The following is a 26435-nucleotide window of genomic DNA, read 5'->3' as shown; positions in this document are numbered from 1 at the left end:
ATGCTAGATAAGCCCATGTCCACCTGGTGACCTGAACACTACAATGATGTCATCTACTGGGCCAGTGACATCATCTACCTCTATCATCACCTCATATAATGCTAGATAAGCCCATGTCCACCTGCTGACCTGAACACTACAATGATGTCATCTACTGGGCCAGTGACATCATCTACCTCTATCATCACCTCATATAATGCTAGATAAGCCCATGTCCACCTGCTGACCTGAACACTACAATGAGGTCATCTACTGGGCCAGTGACATCATCTACCTCTATCATCATCTCATATAATGCTTGATAAGCCCATGTCCACCTGCTGACCTGAACACTACAATGATGTCATCTACTGGGCCAGTGACATCATCTACCTCTATCATCACCTCATATAATGCTAGATAAGCCCATGTCCACCTGCTGACCTGAACACTACAATGATGTCATCTACTGGGCCAGTGACATCATCTACCTCTATCATCATCTCATATAATGCTTGATAAGCCCATGTCCACCTGCTGACCTGAACACTACAATGATGTCATCTACTGGGCCAGTGACATCATCTACCTCTATCATCACCTCATATAATGCTAGATAAGCCCATGTCCACCTGCTGACCTGAACACTACAATGATGTCATCTATTGGTCCAGTGACATCATCTACCCCTATCATCACCTCATATAATGCTACATAAGCCCATGTCCACCTGGTGACCTGAACACTACAATGATGTCATCTACTGGGCCAGTGACATCATCTACCCCTATCATCACCTCATATAATGCTAGATAAGCCCATGTCCACCTGGTGACCTGAACATTACAATGATGTCATCTACTGGGCCAGTGACATCATCTACCTCTATCATCACCTCATATAATGCTAGATAAGCCCATGTCCACCTGCTGACCTGAACACTACAATGATGTCATCTACTGGGTCAGTGACCTCATCTACCCCTATCATCACCTCATATAATGCTAGATAAGCCCATGTCCACCCGCTGACCTGAACACTACAATGATGTCACCTACTGGGCCAGTGACCTCATCTACCTCTATCATCACCTCATATAATGCTAGATAAGCCCATGTCCACCTGCTGACCTGAACACTACAATGATGTCATCTACTGGGCCAGTGACCTCATCTACCTCTATCATCACCTCATATAATGCTAGATAAGCCCATGTCCACCTGCTGACCTGAACACTACAATGATGTCATCTACTGGGCCAGTGACATCATCTACCTCTATCATCACCTCATATAATGCTAGATAAGCCCATGTCCACCTGCTGACCTGAACACTGCAATGATGTCATCTACTGGGCCAGTGACATCATCTATCGCTATCATCACCTCATATAATGCTAGATAAGCCCATGTCCACCTGGTGACCTGAACACTACAATGATGTCATCTATTGGTCCAGTGACATCATCTACCCCTATCATCACCTCATATAATGCTACATAAGCCCATGTCCACCTGGTGACCTGAACACTACAATGATGTCATCTACTGGGGCCAGTGACATCATCTACCTCTATCATCACCTCATATAATGCTAGATAAGCCCTTGTCCACCTGCTGACCTGAACACTATAATGATGTCATCTACTGGGCCAGTGACATCATCTAACCTCTATCATCACCTCATATAATGCTAGATAAGCCCATGTCCACCTGCTGACCTGAACACTACAATGATGTCATCTATTGGTCCAGTGACATCATCTACCCCTATCATCACCTCATATAATGCTACATAAGCCCATGTCCACCTGGTGACCTGAACACTACAATGATGTCATCTACTGGGCCAGTGACATCATCTACCCCTATCATCACCTCATATAATGCTAGATAAGCCCATGTCCACCTGGTGACCTGAACACTACAATGATGTCATCTACTGGGCCAGTGACATCATCTACCTCTATCATCACCTCATATAATGCTAGATAAGCCCATGTCCACCTGGTGACCTGAACACTACAATGATGTCATCTACTGGGCCAGTGACATCATCTACCTCTATCATCACCTCATATAATGCTAGATAAGCCCATGTCCACCTGCTGACCTGAACACTACAATGATGTCATCTACTGGGCCAGTGACATCATCTACCTCTATCATCATCTCATATAATGCTAGATAAGCCCATGTCCACCTGCTGACCTGAACACTACAATGATGTCATCTACTGGGCCAGTGACATCATCTACCTCTATCATCATCTCATATAATGCTTGATAAGCCCATGTCCACCTGCTGACCTGAACACTCACAATGATGTCATCTACTGGGCCAGTGACATCATCTACCTCTATCATCACCTCATATAATGCTAGATAAGCCCATGTCCACCTGCTGACCTGAACACTACAATGATGTCATCTACTGGGCCAGTGACATCATCTACCTTATCATCATCTCATATAATGCTTGATAAGCCCATGTCCACCTGCTGACCTGAACACTACAATGATGTCATCTACTGGCCAGGGACATCATCCTACTCTATCATCACCTCATATAATGCTAGATAAGCCCATGTCATAGAATCATAGAATCATAGAATGGTAGAGTTGGAAGGGACCTCCTGGGTCATCTGGTCCAACCCCCTGCTCAAAGCAGGATTCACTAGATCATCTCAGACAGATGTCTGTCCAGCCTCTGTTTGAAGACGTCCATTGAAGGGGAACTCACCACCTCTCGTGGCCGCCTGTTCCACTCATTAATCACCCTAACTGTCAAAAAGTTTTTTCTAACATCTAATCTGTGTCTCCTCCCATTTAGTTTCATCCCATTGCTTCTAGTCTTTCCTTGTGCAAATGAGAATAAAGATGATCCTTCTACAATGTGACAGCCCTTGACATATTTGTAGACAGCTATTAAGTCTCCTCTCAGTCTTCTTTTTTGCAAGCTAAACATTCCCAAATCCTGCAACCGTTCCTCATAGGACATGGTTTGCAGACCAGTCACCATTCTGGTCGCTCTTCTCTGAACTTGCTCCAGTTTGTCTATGTCTTTTTTAAAATGTGGTGCCCAAAACTGGACGCAGTATCCAGATGAGGTCTGACCAAAGAGGAGTAAAGACCGATAATGACTTCACGTGATCTAGACTGTATGCTTCTGTTAATACATCCCAGAATTGTATTTGCCTTTTTTGCTGCTGCATCACACTGTTGACTCATGTTCAGTCTATGATCTATTAGTATACCTAAGTCTTTTTCACATGTACTGTTGCTTAGCTCTATTCCTCCCATTCTGTATATGCTTTTTTCATTTTTATTGCCCAGATGTAGTACTTTGCATTTTTCCCTGTTAAAAACCATTCTGTTGGTTGCTGCCCACTGCTCCAGTTTATTTAGGTCTTTTTGAATCCTCTCTCTCTCTTCTCTAGTATTAGCTATCCCTCCTAGCTTTGTGTCATCAGCAAATTTAATCAGTTTACCCTCAATTCCTTCATCTAAATCATTGATAAAGATGTTGAACAATACAGGTCCCAGGACGGAGCCCTGTGGTACCCCACTTGAGACATTCATCCAGCTGGATGTGAAGCCATTTACAACCACCCTTTGAGTCCGATCACTAAGCCAGTTATGAATCCACCTAACAGTTGCCTGGTCCATTGCATACTTGGTCATTTTTTCAATAAGGATGATGTGAGATACTTTGTCAAATGCTTTGCTGAAGTCAAGATATACTATATCTACAGCATTTCCCTGATCCACCCAGTCAGTGATTCTGTCATAGAAGGAAATTAAGTTAGTCTGACATGACTTGTTAGTTACAAACCCATGCTGACTCTGGTTAATCACTTCATTCTTATCCATGTACTTACCTACATGTTGTTTAATAATTTGTTCAAAGATCTTTCCTGGTATAGAAGTCAGACTCACCGGCCTATAGTTCCCTGGGTCCACCTTCTTCCCCTTTTTGAAGATAGGAACAACATTTGCTCTTCTCCAGTCTTCTGGGACTTCTCCTGTTCTCCAAGAATTTTCAAAGATTATGGAGAGTGGTTCTAAAATTTCTTCTATGATCTCCTTCAGTACTCTGGGGTGTAATTCATCTGGACCTGGAGACTTGAACTCATTTATGTTAGCTAAAAATTCCCTCACAATCTTTCTGTTTACAGATAACTTGGATTCCTCTATTCCTTTAAAAGGACAGTGAAGATCAGTTGATGTTACATTTTGTTTCTGAGAGAAAACAGATGCAAAATAGGAGTTAAAAAGTTCGGCCTTCTCAACATCCTCTCTTACCATTTCTCCATTTTCATCCTGTAAAAATCCTATAGCATCTTTGACTTTTCTTTTACTTTTGACATACCCCCAAAATCCTTTTTTATTGCTTTTGACATCTCTTGCAAGCCTTAATTCATTGTCAGCTTTAGCTAACCTGATACGTGCCCTACAGGATCTGCAGACTGCATTATAATCTTCTTTAGATATGCCTCCCTCTTTCCATTTAATAAACATTTCTTTCTTTCTTTTTAGCATGTGTTTAAGTTCTGTGTTCATCCATCCTGGTTTCCTTAAATGCTTCCCATTCTTCCTACTTTTCGGGATTGTTAACGATTGTGCTTTGAGAATCTCATTTTTAAAAATTTCCCATCCTTCCTGGACATTTTTGTCCTTAAGGACATCCAGCCATTGGATCCCTCCTATTCTCTTTCTGAGTCTCTTAAAATCTGCCTTTCTAAAATCTAACCTTGAAGTTTGAGTCTTCACATGTCTTCCTCCTCTAGTTATCCAAAATTCTATAATAGCATGATCGCTGCCTCCTAGCGTCCCAGCCACCTTTACCTCCTCAACCATTTCCTCCCTGTTTATAAGGATTAGATCCAAAGTAGCAGATCCCCTTGTTTTCTCCCCTACCTTTTGGAAGATAAAGTTGTCAGCAAGAGAGGATAAGAATTTGCTTGACCTGTTAGTTTTACTTGAGAGAGATTCCCAACAAATGTCTGGATAGTTGAAATCTCCCATGACCACTACGTCATATTTTTTGGAGAACTTGGTCATTTGATACATAAAGAGTTCATCCATATCTTCAGCTTGCCCAGGTGGCCTGTAGTAAATGCCTACAATGGTGTCCTTTCCGTTGTTCTCTCCTTGTATTCTTACCCAAACAGTTTCCACAGAACTCCCAGTCTCTGAAGCTTCAATCTCTGTGCAGATATTCGCTTTTCTAACATACAATGCAACACCTCCTCCTCGTTTATCAAGTCTGTTTCTTGCAAATAAGTTGTATCCTTTTAGCCTTTTATTCCAATTATGTGTATCGTCCCACCAAGTTTCAGTGATTCCAATGACATCATATTCCTTTTCCTGCATTAGTAGTTCCAATTCTCCTTGTTTGTTGCCCATGCTTTGTGCATTTGTATAAAAACATTTTAGTTTGTGATTGGTTTCTCTTCCTCCCATATTTTTATTATTTAGATTTTTTTGTCTTTGTTCTTCCTTTCCACTTCCAGTAGCAGAGATCTCAATAGTATTTGTCAGCTGTATGGCTTTTTCTGGCCTTTTGCTTCCCTTCCCACATTGTTCTAGTTTAAAGCTCTTCTGATGAATGTAGCAAGGCGACTTCCAAATACATGTTTTCCAGTCTTTGTAAGGTGCACCCCATCTCTAGCAAGTAGTCCATCGTATAGGTAATTCATTCCGTGATCCAGAAATCCAAATCCTTGTTGACGGCACCATCGACGTAGCCAGTTGTTCACCTGTAGAATCTTATTCCACCTCATTGTTCCATGGCCATCCACTGGGAGGATGGATGAGAAGACCACCTGCGCTCCCAATTCTTTCACTTTCTTGCCTAAGTCTTCAAAGTCACTGCAGATGGTTTCCAGGTCCTTTCTTGCGGTGTCATTTGTCCCCACATGTATTAGCAGGAATGGGTAGTGATCTGTAGGTCTGAAGAGTCTTGATATCCTGTCAGACACATCTTTAATTTTTGCTCCTGGAAGACAGCACATTTCTCTTGAGGTTATGTCTGGTCTGCAGATAGCGGTCTCTGTTCCTCTTAACAGGGAATCCCCCATGACCACCACTCTCCGCTTTTTCTTCACAACATTCTTCTTTCTCCATCCAGGAGGATTCTGAGGGCTTACAAGGTTATTCATTGCTGGCAAAGTCTTATCTTGCTGTATTTCTTCGTGGTTCTCCTGCGTGAGAGCCTGGTACTGGTTCCTGAGCAGTATGGGTGCTGACTGCCTCTCGATCCTCCTGCTTCTGTGGGTCACAGGCTTCCATTCCTCTGTTTCCTCAGGTGCAGTGAGAATTTCTTCTCTTTCTGAATCATGAAGAGATAATTCTGCTCTGTCTAAGAACTCTTCACCTTCCTTAATGATTTTCAAGGTAGTTAACCTCTCTTCTAGATTTCGCAACTTTTCCTCCAACAGGGACACAAGCTGCATTTCTGGCATGTGAAGTTTGGCTTTTCCACTGGCAAGTCTGTGAACATGTAGCAGGATATGCAGCTCACCAAATGCCTCCTGGACTCTTCCATGTTCTTATTGTTAATGTTCTGAAAACAGTGAAAAAAGCTTCAAAATGCGCGCGGTTTACCGATGTCCTCTTTTCAGCTCCAACAGCCAAAATCCAGTGTTCTTTGAGCTCGCGGAGACTCTCCACTTACCCCAAAATGCAGTGGGAATATGCAAATTATCTCCTCAGGACTCCTCCCTGGTTTGTCCACCTGCTGACCTGAACACTACAATGATGTCATCTATTGGTCCAGTGACATCATCTACCTCTATCATCACCTCATATAATGCTAGATAAGCCCATGTCCACCTGGTGACCTGAACACTACAATGATGTCATCTACTGGGCCAGTGACATCATTTACCTCTATCATCACCTCATATAATGCTAGATAAGCCCATGTCCACCTGGTGACCTGAACACTACAATGATGTCATCTACTGGGCCAGTGACATCATTTACCTCTATCATCACCTCATATAATGCTAGATAAGCCCATGTCCACCTGGTGACCTGAACACTACAATGATGTCATCTACTGGGCCAGTGACATCATCTACCTCTATCATCACCTCATATAATGCTAGATAAGCCCATGTCCACCTGGTGACCTGAACACTACAATGATGTCATCTACTGGGCCAGTGACATCATTTACCTCTATCATCACCTCATATAATGCTATATAAGCCCATGTCCACCTGCTGACCTGAACACTACAATGATGTCATCTACTGGGCCAGTGACATCATCTACCTCTATCATCACCTCATATAATGCTAGATAAGCCCATGTTCACCTGCTGACCTGAACACTACAATGATGTCACCTACTGGGCCAGTGACCTCATCTACCTCTATCATCACCTCATATAATGCTAGATAAGCCCATGTCCACCTGGTGACCTGAACATTACAATGATGTCATCTACTGGGCCAGTGACATCATCTACCTCTATCATCACCTCATATAATGCTAGATAAGCCCATGTCCACCTGCTGACCTGAACACTACAATGATGTCATCTACTGGGCCAGTGACATCATCTACCTCTATCATCACCTCATATAATGCTAGATAAGCCCATGTCCACCTGCTGACCTGTACACTACAATGGTGTCATCTACTGGTCCAATGACATCATCTACCTCTATCATCACCTCATATAATGCTAGATAAGCCCATGTCCACCTGGTGACCTGAACACTACAATGGTGTCATCTACTGGGTCAGTGACCTCATCTACCTCTATCATCACCTCATATAATGCTAGATAAGCCCATGTCCACCCGCTGACCTGAACACTACAATGATGTCACCTACTGGGCCAGTGACCTCATCTACCTCTATCATCACCTCATATAATGCTAGATAAGCCCATGTCCACCTGGTGACCTGAACATTACAATGATGTCATCTACTGGGCCAGTGACATCATCTACCTCTATCATCACCTCATATAATGCTAGATAAGCCCATGTCCACCTGCTGACCTGAACACTACAATGATGTCATCTACTGGGCCAGTGACCTCATCTACCTCTATCATCACCTCATATAATGCTAGATAAGCCCATGTCCACCCGCTGACCTGAACACTACAATGATGTCACCTACTGGGCCAGTGACCTCATCTACCTCTATCATCACCTCATATAATGCTAGATAAGCCCATGTCCACCTGCTGACCTGAACACTACAATGATGTCATCTACTGGGCCAGTGACATCATCTACCTCTATCATCACCTCATATAATGCTAGATAAGCCCATGTTCACCTGCTGACCTGAACACTACAATGATGTCACCTACTGGGCCAGTGACCTCATCTACCTCTATCATCACCTCATATAATGCTAGATAAGCCCATGTCCACCTGGTGACCTGAACATTACAATGATGTCATCTACTGGGCCAGTGACATCATCTACCTCTATCATCACCTCATATAATGCTAGATAAGCCCATGTCCACCTGCTGACCTGAACACTACAATGATGTCATCTACTGGTCCAATGACATCATCTACCTCTATCATCACCTCATATAATGCTAGATAAGCCCATGTCCACCTGCTGACCTGAACACTACAATGGTGTCATCTACTGGGTCAGTGACATCATCTACCTCTATCATCACCTCATATAATGCTAGATAAGCCCATGTCCACCTGCTGACCTGAACACTACAATGATGTCATCTACTGGTCCAATGACATCATCTACCTCTATCATCACCTCATATAATGCTAGATAAGCCCATGTCCACCTGCTGACCTGAACACTACAATGATGTCACCTACTGGGCCAGTGACCTCATCTACCTCTATCATCACCTCATATAATGCTAGATAAGCCCATGTCCACCTGCTGACCTGAACACTACAATGATGTCATCTACTGGGCCAGTGACATCATCTACCTCTATCATCACCTCATATAACGCTAGATAAGAACATGTCCACCTGGTGACCTGAACACTACAATGATGTCATCTACTGGGCCAGTGACCTCATCTACCTCTATCATCACCTCATATAACGCTAGATAAGCCCATGTCCACCCGCTGACCTGAACACTACAATGATGTCACCTACTGGGCCAGTGACCTCATCTACCTCTATCATCACCTCATATAATGCTAGATAAGCCCATGTCCACCTGCTGACCTGAACACTACAATGATGTCATCTACTGGTCCAATGACATCATCTACCTCTATCATCACCTCATATAATGCTAGATAAGCCCATGTCCACCTGCTGACCTGAACACTACAATGGTGTCATCTACTGGGTCAGTGACCTCATCTACCTCTATCATCACCTCATATAATGCTAGATAAGCCCATGTCCACCCGCTGACCTGAACACTACAATGATGTCACCTACTGGGCCAGTGACCTCATCTACCTCTATCATCACCTCATATAATGCTAGATAAGCCCATGTCCACCTGGTGACCTGAACACTACAATGATGTCATCTACTGGGCCAGTGACATCATCTACCCCTATCATCACCTCATATAATGCTAGATAAGCCCATGTCCACCTGGTGACCTGAACACTACAATGATGTCATCTACTGGGCCAGTGACATCATCTATCTCTATCATCACCTCATATAACGCTAGATAAGCCCATGTCCACCTGCTGACCTGAACACTACAATGATGTCATCTACTGGGCCACTGACCTCATCTACCTCTATCATCACCTCATCTAATGCTAGATAAGCCCATGTCCACCTGCTGACCTGAACACTACAATGATGTCATCTACTGGGCCAGTGACATCATCTACCTCTATCATCACCTCATATAATGCTAGATAAGCCCATGTCCACCTGTTGACCTGAACACTATAATGATGTCATCTACTGGGCCAGTGACATCATCTAGCTCTATCATCACCTCATATAATGCTAGATAAGCCCATGTCCACCTGCTGACCTGAACACTACAATGATGTCATCTACTGGGCCAGTGACATCATCTACCTCTATCATCACCTCATATAATGCTAGATAAGCCCATGTCCACCTGTTGACCTGAACACTATAATGATGTCATCTACTGGGCCAGTGACATCATCTACCTCTATCATCACCTCATATAATGCTAGATAAGCCCATGTCCACCTGCTGACCTGAACACTACAATGATGTCATCTACTGGGCCAGTGACCTCTTCTACCTCTATCATCACCTCATATAACGCTAGATAAGCCCATGTCCACCTGCTGACCTGAACACTACAATGATGTCATCTAATGGACCAGTGACATCATCTACCTCTATCATCACCTCATATAATGCTAGAAAAGCCCATGTCCACCTGCTGACCTGAACACTACAATGATGTCATCTATTGGGCCAGTGACATCATCTACCTCTATCACCACCTCATATAACGCTAGATAAGCGCATGTCCACCCGCTGACCTGAACACTACAATGATGTCATCTACTGGGCCAGTGACCTCATCTACATCTATCATCACCTCATATAATGCTAGATAAGCCCATGTCCACCTGCTGACCTGAACACTACAATGATGTTATCTATTGGTCCAGTGACATCATCTACCCCTATCATCACCTCATATAATGCTACATAAGCCCATGTCCACCTGGTGACCTGAACACTACAATGATGTCATCTACTGGGCCAGTGACATCATCTACCCCTATCATCACCTCATATAATGCTAGATAAGCCCATGTCCACCTGGTGACCTGAACACTACAATGATGTCATCTACTGGGCCAGTGACATCATCTACCACTATCATCACCTCATATAATGCTAGATAAGCCCATGTCCACCTGCTGACCTAAACACTACAATGATGTCACCTACTGGGCCAGTGACCTCATCTACCTCTATCATCATCTCATATAATGCTAGATAAGCCCATGTCCACCTGCTGACCTGAACACTACAATGATGTCATCTACTGGGCCAGTGACATCTTCTACCTCTATCATCACCTCATATAATGCTAGATAAGCCTGTGTCCACCCGCTGACCTGAACACTACAATGATGTCATCTACTGGGCCAGTGACATCATCTACCTCTATCATCACCTCATATAACGCTAGATAAGCCCATGTCCACCTGCTGACCTGAACACTACAATGATGTCATCTACTGGGCCAGTGACATCTTCTACCTCTATCATCACCTCATATAATGCTGGAGAAGCCCATGTCCACCTGCTGACCTGAACACTACAATGATGTCATCTACTGGGCCAGTGACATCATCAACCTCTATCATTATCTCATTTAATGCTAGATAAGCCCATGTCCACCTGCTGACCTGAACACTACAATGATGTCATCTACTGGGCCAGTGACATCATCTACCTCTATTATCACCTCATATAATGCTAGATAAGCCCATGTCCACCTGCTGACCTGAACACTACAATGATGTCATCTACTGGGCCAGTGACATCATCTACCTCTATCATCATCTCATATAATGCTAGATAAGCCCATGTCCACCTGCTGACCTGAACACTACAATGATGTCATCTACTGGGCCAGTGACATCATCTACCTCTATCATCACCTCATATAATGCTAGATAAGCCCATGTCCACCCGCTGACCTGAACACTACAATGATGTCATCTACTGGGCTAGTGACATCATCTACCTCTATCATCACCTCATATAATGCTAGATAAGCCCATGTCCACCTGCTGAGCTGAACACTACAATGATGTCATCTACTGGGCCAGTGACATCATCTACCTCTATCATCACCTCATATAATGTTAGATAAGCCCATGTCCACCTGCTGACCTGAACACTACAATGATGTCATCTACTGGGCCAGTGACATCATCTACCTCTATCATCACCTCATATAATGCTAGATAAGCCCATGTCCACCTGGTGACCTGAACACTACAATGATGTCATCTACTGGGCCAGTGACATCATCATTATTATTATTTATTTATATAGCGCCATTGATTCCATGGTGCTGTACATGAGAAGAGGTTACATACCAGATACAGATATCACTTACAGTAAACAAACTAACAATGATAGAATGGTACGGAGGGAGGAGAACCCTGCCCTCGGGGGCTTACATTCTACAGGAATGGGGAAGGAGACTGTAGGTTGAGGGTTTGCAGTAGCTCTGCTGGTGGTGAGGTGCAGGTCTGATGTTGGTGAGGCGCAGCTCTGGTGTTGGTGAGGTGCAGGTCTGGTGTTGGTGAGGCGCAGCCCTGGTGTTGGTGAGGTGCAGGTCTGGTGTTGGTGAGGTGCAGGTCTGGTGTTGGTGAGGCGCAGGTCTGGTGTTGGTGAGGCGCAGCTCTGGTGTTGGTGAGGCGCAGCTCTGGTGTTGGTGAGGTGCAGCTCTGGTGTTGGTGAGGTGCAGCTCTGGTGTTGGCGAGGCGCAGCTCTGGTGTTGGCGAGGCGCAGCTCTGGTGTTGGCGAGGCGCAGGTCTGGTGTTGGCGAGGCGCAGGTCTGGTGTTGGCGAGGCGCAGGTCTGGTGTTGGCGATGCGCAGCTCTGGTGTTGGTGAGGTGCAGGTCTGGTGTTGGTGAGGAGCAGGTCTGGTGTTGGTGAGGCGCAGCCCTGGTGTTGGTGAGGCGCAGCCCTGGTGTTGGTGAGGCGCAGCTCTGGTGTTGGTGAGGCGCAGCTCTGGTGTTGGTGAGGCGGCAGTTCTGGTGTTGGTGAGGCGCAGCTCTGGTGTTGGTGAGGCGCAGCTCTGGTGTTGGTGAGGCGGCAGTTCTGGTATTGGTGAGGCGGCAGTTCTGGTGTTGGTGAGGCGGCAGTTCTGGTGTTGGTGAGGCGCAGGTCTGGTGTTGGTGAGGCGCAGCTCTGGTGTTGGTGAGGCGCAGCTCTGGTGTTGGTGAGGCGGCAGGTCTGGTGTTGGTGAGGCGCAGCTCTGGTGTTGGTGAGGTGCAGGTCTGGTGTTGGTGAGGCGCAGCTCTGGTGTTGGTGAGGCGCAGCTCTGGTGTTGGTGAGGCGCAGCTCTGGTGTTGGTGAGGTGCAGGTCTGGTGTTGGTGAGGCGTAGCTCTGGTGTTGGTGAGGCGGCAGGTCTGGTGTTGGTGAGTCGCAGCTCTGGTGTTGGTGAGGCGCAGCTCTGGTGTTGGTGAGGCGCAGGTCTGGTGTTGGTGAGGCGGCAGCTCTGGTGTTGGTGAGGTGCAGGTCTGGTGTTGGTGAGGCGGCAGTTCTGGTGTTGGTGAGGCACAGCTCTGGTGTTGGTGAGGTGCAGGTCTGGTGTTGGTGAGGCGCAGCTCTGGTGTTGGTGAGGCGCAGCTCTGGTGTTGGTGAGGTGCAGCTCTGGTGTTCGTGATGCGCAGCTCTGGTGTTCGTGATGCGCAGCTCTGGTGTTGGTGAGGCGCAGCTCTGGTGTTGGTGAGGTGCAGGTCTGGTGTTGGTGTTGGTGAGGTGCAGGTCTGGTGTTGGTGTTGGTGAGGCGCAGGTCTGGTGTTGGTGAGGCGGCAGCTCTGGTGTTGGTGAGGTGCAGGTCTGGTGTTGGTGAGGCGGCAGTTCTGGTGTTGGTGAGGCGCAGCTCTGGTGTTGGTGAGGTGCAGGTCTGGTGTTGGTGAGGCGCAGCCCTGGTGTTGGTGAGGCACAGCTCTGGTGTTGGTGAGGCGCAGCTCTGGTGTTGGTGAGGTGCAGCTCTGGTGTTGGTGAGGTGCAGCTCTGGTGTTGGTGATGCGCAGGTCTGGTGTTGATGAGGCGCAGCTCTGGTGTTGGCGAGGTGCAGCTCTGGTGTTGGCGAGGCGCAGCTCTGGTGTTGGCGAGGTGCAGCTCTGGTGTTGGTGAGGCGCAGCTCTGGTGTTGGTGAGGTGCAGGTCTGGTGTTGTTGAGGTGCAGGTCTGGTGTTGGTGAGGCGCAGCTTTGGTGTTGGTGAGGTGGCAGGTCTGGTGTTGGTGAGGCGCAGCTCTGGTGTTGGTGAGGCGGCAGCTCTGGTGTTGGTGAGGCGCAGCTCTGGTGTTGGTGAGGCGCAGCTCTGGTGTTGGTGAGGCGCAGCTCTGGTGTTGGTGAGGCGCAGCTCTGGTGTTGGTGAGGCGCAGCGCTGGTGTTGGTGAGGCGCAGCTCTGGTGTTGGTGAGGCGCAGCTCTGGTGTTGGTGAGGCGCAGCTCTGGTGTTGGTGAGGTGCAGGTCTGGTGTTGGTGAGGCGGCAGCTCTGGTGTTGGTGAGGCGCAGCTCTGGTGTTGGTGAGGCGCAGGTCTGGTGTTGGTGAGGCGCAGGTCTGGTGTTGGTGAGGTGCAGCTCTGGTGTTGGTGAGGCGCAGGTCTGGTGTTGGTGAGGTGCAGCTCTGGTGTTGGTGAGGCGCAGGTCTGGTGTTGGTGAGGCGCAGGTCTGGTGTTGGTGAGGCGGCAGTTCTGGTGGTTGTGAGGAGGCAGCGGGGTCATGGCAGGTTGTAGGCTTGAAGAGATAGGTTTTCAGATTCTGGTTGAAGGATCCAGGTGTGGTGGATAGTAGGAGGTGTTGAGGCACAGTATTCCATACGATGGGGGATATTCTGGAGAAGTCTCATGCAGTATTGACCCCATCCTGGGTCCCACCTTTCAGTAATGACCCCATCCTGGGTCCCACCTTTCAGTAATGACCCCATCCTGGTTCCCACCTTTCAGTAATGACCCAATTCTGGTCCCCATCATGCAGTATTGACCCCATCCTGGGTCCCACCTTTCAGTAATGACCCCATCCTGGTCCCTATCATGCAGTAATGACCCCATCCTGGTTCCCACCTTTCGGTAATGACCCAATTCTGGTCCCCATCATGCAGTATTGACCCCATCCTGGGTCCCACCTTTCAGTAATGACCCCATCCTTGTTTCTATCATGCAGTAATGACCCCATCCTGGTTCCCATCTTTCGGTAATGACCCCATCCTGGTCCCCATCCTGTAGTAATGACCCCATCCTGCTTCCCGCCTTTCAGTAATGACCCCATCCTGGTTCTCACCTTTCAGCAATGACTCCACCCTGGTCCCCATCTTGCAGTAATGACCCCATCCTGCTTCCCGCCTTTCAGTAATGACCCCATCCTGGTTCTCACCCTTCAGTAATGACTCCACCCTGGTCCCCCATCTTGTAGTAATGACTCCATCCTGGTTCTCACCTTTCAGTAATGACTCCATCCTGGTTCTCACCTTTCAGTAATGACTCCATCCTGGTTCTCACCTTTCAGTAATGACCCCATCCTGGTCCCTATCATGCAGTAATGACCCCATCCTGGTTCCCACCTTTCGGTAATGACCCAAATCTGGTCCCCATCATGCAGTATTGACCCCATCCTGGGTCCCACCTTTCAGTAATGACCCCATCCTTGTTTCTATCATGCAGTAATGACCCCATCCTGGTTCCCACCTTTCGGTAATGACCCCATCCTGGTCCCCATCATGTAGTAATGACCCCATCCTGGTTCTCACCTTTCAGCAATGACTCCACCCTGGTCCCCATCTTGCAGTAATGACCCCATCCTGGTTCCCACCTTTCAGTAATGACCCCATCCTGGTTCTCACCTTTCAGTAATGACCCCATCCTGGTTCCCACCTTTCAGCAATGACTCCATCCTGGTTCTCACCTTTCAGTAATGACCCCATCCTGGTTCTCACCGTTCAGTAATGACCCCATCCTGGTTCTCACCTTTCAGTAATGACCCCATCCTGGTTCTCACCTTTCAGTAATGACCCCATCCTGGTTCTCACCTTTCAGTAATGACCCCATCCTGGTTCTCACCTTTCAGTAATGACCCCATCCTGGTTCTCACCTTTCAGTAATGACCCCATCCTGGTTCTCACCTTTCAGTAATGACCCCATTCTGGTTCTCACCTTTCAGTAATGACCCCATCCTGGTTCTCACCTTTCAGTAATGACCCCATCCTGGTTCTCACCTTTCAGTAATGACCCCATCCTGGTTCTCACCGTTCAGTAATGACCCCATCCTGGTTCTCACCTTTCAGTAATGACTCCATCCTGGTCCCCATCATGTAGTAATGACTCCATCCTGGTTCTCACCTTTCAGTAATGACCCCATCCTGGTTCCCACCTTTCAGTAATGACCCCATCCTGGTTCTCACCTTTCAGTAATGACCCCATCCTGGTTCTCACCTTTCAGTAATGACTCCATCCTGGTCCCCATCATGTAGTAATGACCCCATCCTGGTTCTCACCTTTCAGTAATGACCCCATCCTGGTTCTCACCTTTCAGTAATGACCCCATCCTGGTTCTCACCTTTCAGTAATGACTCCACCCTGGTTCTCACCTTTCAGCAATGACCCCATGCTGGTCCCCATCTTGCAGTAATGACCCCATCCTGGTCCCCATCATGCATTAATGACCCCATCCTGGTTCTCACCTTTCAGTAATGACCCCATCCTGGTTCTCACCTTTCAGTAATGACCCCATCCTGGTTCTCACCTTTCAGTAATGACTCCATCCTGGTTCTCACCTTTCAGTAATGACCCCATCCTGGTTCTCACCTTTCAGTAATGACCCCATCCTGGTTCTCACCTTTCAGAAATGACCCCATCCTGGTTCTCACCTTTCAGTAATGACTCCATCCTGGTTCTCACCTTTCAGTAATGACTCCACCCTGGTCCCCATCTCGCTATTACATAAAAAAAAAAAGAAGAAGATCCTTCTCACCTGTCCTCCCTCCCCCGGCGAACATCGTCCTCTTCTCCTCCACAGCCGGGGCAGCGCATGGCAGTGACGCTAAACATCTGCCTGTGCCTGGACGCCTACGTCAGCTAAAGTCCTCCGATCGGATTGCGGCCGGTGTTGCGGCACAGAGAGCTGGTCTCTGTGCCGCGATACATTTCAATTGAATGTGCGTTCACATTCACCTGAAAAGTAGAAGTAGCACTGAAGTCGGTAGATCTCACGACCGGGCCACATCATCACGAGAGCTCCGGTGCTTGCAGACCGCATGAAGCAGCCTCAGGGGCCACATGCAGCCCATGGGCCGCGTGTTTGATACCCCGGCATTAGATGGTAGGACGGTCAAGTCAAAATCAATCAAAAATACATTAATGTGTACGAGGCCTTAAAGTTCCTAACATCCTCTTCAATCACACTGATGACATCATCTAGCGCTATACTAGATCATCTACATCTTCGGACACCCCGTCTACTGCCCTGATGACCTCAACAAATATTCTTACGATCAATATTTACAAGATCTCCGCCTGACTCTCTGATGACCTCATCTAATGCTGTGATTACCTCCTCCTGACGCTCTGATGACCTCAGCATGACACTCTGATGACCTCATCTAATGCTGTGATGACCTCATCTAATGCTGTGATGACCTCCTCCTGACTCTCTGATGACCTCATCTAATGCTCTGATGACCTCATCTAATGCTGTGATGACCTCCTCCTGACGCTCTGATGACCTCTGCATGACACTGTGATGACCTCATCTAATGCTGTGATGACCTCCTCCTGACTCTCTGATGACCTCATCTAATGCTCTGATGACCTCATCTAATGCTGTGATGACCTCCGCCTGACACTCTGATGAACTTATCTAAAGCTCTGATGACCTCCGCCCAACAATCTGATGACCTGTGCCTTACATTCTAATGACCTCATCTAATGCTCTGATGACCTCATCTAATGCTCTAATGACCTCTGCCTGACACTCTGATGACCTTACCTAATGATCTAATGAGCTTTATCTGACACTGTTGATCTCTGCCTGACTTCTGATGACCTCAGCCTGACCCTCTGATAACCTCTGCCTGGCACTATCATTACCTCCACTTGACATTCCCATGGCTCCATTTAATGCTCTGATAACCTCCGCCTGACACCTTAATCACCTCCTCTAACGCTCTGATAACTACATCTAACTCTCAGATGAATTCCGCCTGACACTCTGATGACCTGTACCTGACAGTCTGATGACCTGCGCCTAACACTCTGGTGGTGACCTCCTTACGCTCTATTGACCTCTGTCTGATTCTCTAATGACCTCTGCTTGACACACTGATGACTGCAGCTTGACATTCTGATAACCCCTGCTTGACACTTTGATTACTTTATTTAACTCTCTGATGACCTCTGTCTAATGATCTAATGATCTCAGCACTCTGATGACCACAGCCTGATGAGCTGGTGACCTCATCTAATGCCCTGATGACCAGACTCCGCCTGAAAATTCTGATGGACTCCATCTAATGCTCTGATGACCTCCCCCTGACCCGCTGAAGGTCTCTGCCTGACACTCTGGAGGCCTCCGCCTGACCCGCTGGAGGCCTCTGCCTGACACTCTGGAGGCCTCCGCCTGACACTCTGGAGGCCTCCGCCTGACACTCTGGAGGCCTCCGCCTGACACTCTGGAGGCCTCCGCCTGACACTATGATGGCCTGATCTAGCGCTCTGATAACCTCCACCTGACACTTTAATGATAAAACAAGAAGGGAAGAAAAGCCAACATGGAAAATTTGTATTATAACAAAGTCAATTTCTTAGAACAGAGGAGGAACCAGAGTTGGAATACTCAGGGCCAAGGCCATGATACAGGGGGTGGGTCCACAACTACATTTCTGGGAACCAAAATATCAAATTTGACACAGATGATATATTGAACAGCATATAACATCTGGAGAACTACTGGGGCAAAATCCTTCCCAAAGTCTGAGACAGAAGGCGGACAACCTACAACCTACCTGTTTGGACATGGAGTCGATGAGTCGTACGTAGAGATCCTGCTCTGTCCTGAGACCTGGGGGATATAAATCACTGTATCATTCATTTTATCATTATTCCAGGGCCGAATACACACTCTTGACATAACTTCCAGAAACACAGAATAACAGCATTATTTTACCTACACATCAGGAACAACTAATTACCAATGCCTGGAAACCATGGCCAGTACTGACTAACAATGCTTGGGATCGGGGAAATGAGAGGTGGTCACTATGGACTAGACACGCCTGAGAGTGGGCAAATCGAAGGTGGCCACAATGGACTCTAAATGCCTGAGAGTGGGCAAATCAGAGTAGGTCACTATGGACAGGACATGCCTGAGAGGGGCCAAATCGGAGGTGGTCACTATGGACTGGACATGCCTGAGAGTGGGAAAATCGAAGGTGGCCACAATGGACTCTAAATGCCTGAGAGTGGGCAAATCAGAGTAGGTCACTATGGACTGGACATGCCTGAGAGGGGCCAAATCGGAGGTGGTCACTATGGACTGGACATGCCTGAGAGTGGGCAAATCGAAGGTGGCTACTATGGACTGGTCATGCCTGAGAGTGGGCAAATCAGAGTTGGTCACTATGGACTGGACATGCCTCAGAGGGGGCAAATCGGAGGTGGTCACTATGGACTGGTCATGCCTGAGAGTGGGCAAATCGGAGTTGGTCACTATGGACTAGACACACCTGAGAGTGGGCAAATCGGAGGTGGTCACTAATTGGTCATGCCTGAGAGTGGGCAAATAAGATGTGGGCACTATGGACTGGACATGACTGAGAGTGTGCAAATCGGCTGTGGCCACAATGGACTGGACATGCCCGAGAGTGGGCAAATCGGAGGTGGCCACTATGAACTGGACATGCCTGAGAGTGAGCAAATTGGAGGTGGCCACTATGGACTGGACATGCCTGAGAGTGAGCAAATTGGAGGTGGCCACTATGGACTGGACATGCCTGAGAGTGAGCAAATCGGAGGTGGCCAATATGGACTGGAAATGCCTGAGAGTGGGCAAATCGGAGGTGGCCACTATGGATTGGACATACCTGGGATCGGACAAATTGGAGGTGGCCACTATGGACTGGACTTGCATGAGAGTGGGCAAATCGGCTGTGGCCACTATGGACTGGACATGATAGAATGGGCAAATCTGAAGTGGCAACTATGGACTGTACAGGCCTGGGATCGGACAAATCGGAGGTGGTCACTATGGACTGGAAATGTCGGAAATCTGACAAATCGGAGGTGGTCACTATGGACTGGACATGCCTGAGAGTGTGCAAATTGGCTGTGGCCACTACGGAGCCTGAGAGTGAGCGAATCTGAGGTGTCCACTATTGACTGGAAATATTGGGATTGGACAAATCAGAGGTGGGCACTATGGACTGGACATGTCTGGGAGCAGTTAGTCAGCTTCTTACCATTACTGTAGAGGAGCTGCAGTCGGTAATGGATGCCATTGTTGGTTTTCTCGCCACTTTGTTCCTGTGTAGTAGAGAAGATGTGAGTAAAGCACAGCTCTATATAATAACGCCTCAGGCTCCCAGTGACCAGGGGTTGTCAGACCAAGATCCCCAATTACTGGAGAACTTGTAGCAGTTGGTGGTCACATCAGTCTTTAGTTTGAGCCCCGGCCCATGCATTGCGCCCCAGTCATACTACACATCTTACTTTGTCTTTTTCTACGAAGTCAATGAACGACGTCCTCTCGATTTCCACCGGCTGCCCCTGACGGTCATAAAGCGCCAAGACGAAATGGAAGAAGTTGGATTTTCTTAGGTTCGAGGGTGGTTGTTTCTCGAAGTGAGCTCTGGCCAGACCGATGCCACTGTGAGGTGACACAAGAGGGACACACGGCCGGTCTGTCATCGTATAGAAATACAAGTAAAAAGGGTTAACACATACATGTTAAACAACCTCTAGAGGTGGAGGAATGCCCCCCCACACATGGGAGGAGTGCCCCCCACACTGTAGGAGAGGTAAATAGGGAGACACTGGAGAAGTTCCCCCTATACAGGAGGAGTGTCCTCGACACTGAAGGAGGGCTCCTGACACTGGAGGCATACCCTTTACACTTTACTAAGGGGAAAGGCTCATCACAAGTCTTCCTGGACATCCTGAACCTTTAAGACCCCGCTGAATACATGATACCTTGTAATTCGCAGCTATACCCATCTGGGTGTTTATTGCTCACTCTGATCGATGCCTCAGTTTTCACAACGTTCCTTCTAACCACACGAAAGTTATTACTCACAGTGAACGTATAGATAATGGGTGAGGGGTCCACAGTTAGAGGAGGGGGCGTCCATTATGGTTTTCTCACGAAATGGCCAATGTCAATAATAGTTCTGCGAATTCCCTCATTATTATTGTGTCGTCATCTGGACAGGTGACCACCAAGATCTGAGATTATCAGAACGAGACGAACGGAGGAGAAGACAATTGCGAAGTCGAATCCTCAGAGGAATCAGAGAGTACAAGAAAGGACCACTTGGAGAGGAAGGGTCAATCAAGATGGCTCTGGGTGACTGGATGGCACGTGGTGTAAGGATTATTAATAGAGTTGTCCCTGTTGGAAAATTACCTTTCCCGTACCGTGTCCTCGAACAGGGGGGAGAAATGGAGGGGTCTGATGGAAATATAAGGGAATAATGGTGTCAAGAGGATGAAACTGAACATGTACTTGCACCATGGAGAGGTCCAAGGAGATCACAATGTCCCACATCAACATCCATGTGAATTACCACAGTTATGGTGACAGAGACTTGCACCATACAGGCTCGGTGCATGCACAGATGAGGCGGACACCGATGCAGCTCTCGTTGCTGAGCATGTGGAGATGACCTGTATTCTCCAGCTTGTCGGACATCAGTGAAGCCAGGACTAGGACTGGGTAGATGAACTGGAGAGCTGCTCCTCCACTCCAATTCCTACTGCTCTCCACTTACATCAAAGTTATTATTCTCCATTTTTCCAAATCTGCAGGAAGGACCTGTCAATGTGAACCTGTCACTATCCTGAATTAGAGGTTGGTGGCTGTGACGAAACAGCTTCTAATCTTAATCAGACAGACGTCTAGATTTGTTTGTGTTGACTTTAGAACTGGTGTGTATTTCTTTGGTAGGTCAAGAAGGACAGACCAGTATTTGTAAAACCCTGAATGTTTTCTTCTCTTGGTTCTGAAACAATCATGTTTGTTACTATGCTAATTGCATATTATACTAAAGCCAGCTAGATGTTTATTTACAAGAGCCCCCTGTTATAACAACTATGTAAATTGATTAAAGGCTCAAACAATGAGACATGAGCCCTGTGGAATAATACTCTCCCTGACCCTTGCCCTGTGGATGTGTACTTGAAAGAACAATTGTGAACTATTTAAGGAACATACGCCTCTGTAGTAGGCAGATTTGAAACAGTGAATTGAAAGAGACTTAACAAGGAGAATCAAAGATGAGACTCTCTTCAGACCATCAGCTTGGAAGCATGGCTTTATCCAAACAGACACAGATTTGGATTCTACATGATTCCAGCCTAGGGGTATATGGCCCTGACTGGGAAGATACGGATCTGCTCCATTGACCTTCAGAGTCCATGGATACATTTGGGGAGACCAGGTTGGGACGATGAAGTCAACTGACCCCATGGATATGTTGTTTGTTTCAGGTGGGACCCTCCGGTCGCCTGGAACCCATGGAGACATTCGGAGAAGCCAGATTGGGCCCAGCCAGTCATCTGGCCCCATGGAAACTATAGGAGAAGCCAGAGTGGGACCCTCAGGTCTTCTGACCTTGTACCTTGATGGCCTGCTAGCTTCCTAAGCTTGCCGCTGCCTTCTCTCTGTGGGGGCCCTCCAAAAGTGGGAGCCCATTGGCTGAGGTAGTCGGCCCTGGAAGTCCCAAAGTCGCCACACCAGGAGGGTGGAGAAGGAAGGGTGAGGACAGTCTAATGGAGGAGCACCAGGAATCTACATGTAATAAATAGAATAATGCAAAAGTAGGAGATACGGCTGAGAATAGGGGGAGAGCAACGCTTCAGGAGACGCTGTATGCAGGAGACAAGATATTCTAGAGATTCCTTGTATCAGCCTGTTCACTAAGATGTGGTCTGCTCTGCTGTGCTCTGCTATGCGCTGCTGTACTGTGGCCCGCTATGCTCTGCTGTGCTCTGTGTGTCAATAACCTTTCATTCGACTCTTTCACATTTCTCCGCGCTCTGCCATTATGGGAGAACAGACTGTTTATATTGGGACCGTTATCTGCATCTTCACAGCCAGAAGGATACGGAGAACTGACACAGAACTGAGAGGTCGCACCGTGCAGTAATAACTAACCGTACTGCACCTCCCAACTTTTACAGATCAGAAAGAGGGACAAACTATGCAACGCCTGGCCACAAGACGTAGCCACACCAATATGCCATTACTTCCTCCCCTGGCAGGAGGAGTTGCCATAGGGGCGGTGGCAGTGAGGAACATGCAGCAGACTGCAGGGCGTAGACCCAAATCCGGGACCGACCCACTGTAACTGGGACGCTAGGGACCTGTGGATTATTTTTTGCTCAGTTATTCATAGTTGTAGCAGTCAGAACGTTCTCATCTTTATGTAGCGTCACTATGCGACATCCGGCTTCTGGTGTGCGTAAGGCCGTGTTCACACAGTGCAGAAATGCTGTGTTTTTGTTTTCTGGAGAATCTGCACCAAACTACACGAGAACAATCTTCACTGACTATTGCATTTTTGCTGCATTTTTTATGTGTTTTTGGTGCTGATGTGAAGCCGCGTAGTTAACACTTTTTTTATACTACAGAAAAGCTTTAATTCTGCACTTAATTAAAAAAAGTTAACTTTTTTTTTTTTCGTGTTTTTTTTTTTTTTCAGGCTCCACATAGAAGCCTATAGAAAAAAAAAAAAAACACCAAAACCGCACAGCTCAGCAGTGTCTTTAGACCACAGGGGGCGCAGTTTTCAAGAAATCGTATCCACTGACAATTAAACACAGCAGAATTTGTGATGTTTATTATGCTTTTTTGTACAAAATTGCCGTAAAATGACATTATAGTAAGTGTTTATCATTACTTTTTAGGAAGAAAAAAAATCTTACTTTTATTTTTCTTCTAGAATACGGGGACATAGAAATACCCTGCTATGTGCAGATGAATCTCTATGTACCCGTGTCAGAGCCTACAGTGCACAATCAAATATAGAAGATTCTCCCATACTTTTCAGTGCAGCCTGTGACTTACGACTTTATCTGCTGCCTACAATGATACAGATTGTGGGTTCGATTCCCAGTGAGACCAGATCACAAGAAAAGTGAAGAATGAGTTATTTCATTGAATGTAGATAAACAGGATAGACAAAAGCCAGTACTGCCCCCCGAGGAGGAGCGATGAAGACACCAGAGAGAAGACACTGCTCAGAGTGACAGAGTGTGTGGATGTCGGAGCACAGATCTGACCTCCCAGAACAGCGGGACAACGCCTTCAAATTGGGACAGTCCCACTGGATCCGGGACGGTTGGGAGCTATGCTTTAGCAGCTAACACAGAACCATTTGCTGTCTGATCAGAACAGCACCCAGCACAAGCCTGCAGCTGTTGGATATTTAACACAGAGATCAGAAAGGTGCCATGTTCAGCATCTGAGCCCACCGTGTCCATGACAGAGTCCCGCAGACAAGTCCCTTCTGCTTCTGTTCATGCATGAGGCGAGATCATTGGGAAAGTCATAGAAATGAGTAAATCGATTGGCATGACCAGGACTAGAGGACACCTCAGTAGTCCATGGCCACCAGACGAGAGCCATGCGCTTCTTCTGATTAGTAGGCCATGATGTACCGTCATGCGTTCATCGCACTGGGCTGTTAAATTAGGAGATGTGCAGTATAAGTAGGAGGCCATTTCCAGCTCTCTTGTCCGGTGGCCATGGACTACTGACGTGGAGGCCGTTTCCAGCTCTCTTGTCCGGTGGCCATGGACTACGGACGTGGCCACCAGATTAGTGTCATTTCAAGTAGGTGAAAGCTCTTGGTTGGGGCAGCGGTTATTTCCATGATGGTTGTGTTCTTATTAGATGGTTTTCTCCTTTTCTAGATGGAGCCCCTCTCATGCTCCAGAGCCAGGGCATTCTTAGTTCTTTGGGGGTCTCTAGGGTCCAACCTGTGGCCTGATGATAGACAACTGGGATTGTGAAGGAGCTTGGTGGTGGTACCATGGCCTGGTATTGGAGAAGTTCTAGTTTGGTATTGAGGGGAGGAATGGAAGCTCCTATGATATATGTGAGGGCCCCAATATAAGTGCACAGAGATCACCAGTGAAATCAGCTAATCAACAAACTCCAAGCAAGAGGCGTCAACATGCAGGATAATTCCCATCATTGCCCATTTAGTGGAGTCCGCCCTCGGCATTAAGAGGCGTCTCTGGACCGGTCCCTCTGATGTAATCTGTCTGACATCTGCTCCTCATTTACACATCTCCTATCCCGCACAATTATATAGGCTGATCATGCAGAGCTCCCCACCATCTGGGATTCAGCGTGGCTGTCCCAATATGAAGGTCAGTCCCGCTGTCCTAGCAGGCCAGGGCTTTATCCCGACGTCCTCTCGATTTCGTCTCTCCTGCATCTTCATCGCTCCATAGCTGCTCCTCATCGGAGGTGGGGCTGACATCTCGGATCTGCACACACTTACATTAATTAAACAGTTTTCTTTTTCTCTTGAGATCATGTGTTACACACACGCCGCTAGGTTCAGATAGGAATCTTCAAGCCGGGTATCTTCTGTTTTGGAGCCCACTCCTGGGTCTGAGGGATACCGGTTCTGGCCTGAAACGCATCAACTTTTTCACCTCAATCAACTTGGCTCGCAGGTCTCCTAGTACTTCCTCCCAGTCAGCACTGGCAGGCCTCTCATTTGTTGGTGACTTAAGGTACCCTCTCGGAGGTGTCACTGGAGGGTCTATATGATGATCTTTGGACTGGCCACCGGGGGTCTCCAACTTCAGCTGACTCATTTTGGTGATTTTAGGAGCAGAGCCTTTCTTTAACTTCTGTTCGCTCTCTGACTCCAAACTAGCGACCTCATTAATTTTTTCAATTAGGACTTCATCCAGAATTCAGGATCTTCTAGGTACTGTTTCAGCTGCAACTTGATGTCTTTGCTGATTAATCCCATTCCCAATGATCTCAAGAACTTCTTCTGGACTAGTCCAGCATCAAACTTCTCTTCCGCTTCTACATCTCTCGAAGCAAACAACAGTCTATCCTTCAGTTCAATTGCTCTGAACAAGAAACTTTGGGGTGATTCATTATTTTTCTGTGAGAGGTTGATGAGTCGGTGGAACAATTCTGAAGTACTCTCTTCTTTATAGTGCCCTTTTAAAATCATCTTCAGCTGTTGCAAGGTCAATTGACTCTTCATTTCTAGCATACTACGGAGGTTCAGTTCTGGGCTGATCGCTTTCATCACCCCCTCAACAGGGCTGATCGCTTTCACCACCCCCTCAACAATCTCATCTGGCTGGGAGTCTTTCTGTAAGCCTGCATCGATCTGGTGCAACAAGTTCATATAAGACAGTTTCTTGTGAATCTCCCCCAAATTTTTGAATGGCTTTTTCTTAATCCTTTCAAGGCTGCGGTTATCCCAGTTGCTTGAGCACCTTCTTCTACCACACTTTTTCCTTCCTCTCAACTTTCCATTAATATGTTTGGATACAGCACTCTGTGAACAGCCAGCTAC

General features: G+C 47.2%; 1 protein-coding gene across 1 annotated transcript in view; it reads right to left on the bottom strand.

The window, feature by feature from the left end:
• Positions 1 to 26435, bottom strand: part of LOC141164814 (transcription factor COE3-like) — a 349802-nt gene that overhangs the window by 270727 nt on the left and 52640 nt on the right. Inside the window, exons 2-4 of the mRNA XM_073650397.1 lie at positions 20371 to 20527; positions 20121 to 20184; positions 18669 to 18724 (exon numbers count right to left, since the gene is read on the bottom strand). Coding sequence (XP_073506498.1) covers positions 18669 to 18724; positions 20121 to 20184; positions 20371 to 20527 — 277 coding nt within the window. The remainder of the gene's footprint in view (positions 1 to 18668; positions 18725 to 20120; positions 20185 to 20370; positions 20528 to 26435) is intronic.

The sequence above is a fragment of the Phyllobates terribilis genome, unplaced genomic scaffold, assembly GCF_046119375.1.
Source record: "Phyllobates terribilis strain yellow unplaced genomic scaffold, ASM4611937v1 Scaffold_1__5_contigs__length_1240528914, whole genome shotgun sequence".
Classification (NCBI taxonomy): Eukaryota; Metazoa; Chordata; class Amphibia; order Anura; family Dendrobatidae; genus Phyllobates; species Phyllobates terribilis.
This window is presented reverse-complemented; position numbering and strand designations above follow the sequence as displayed.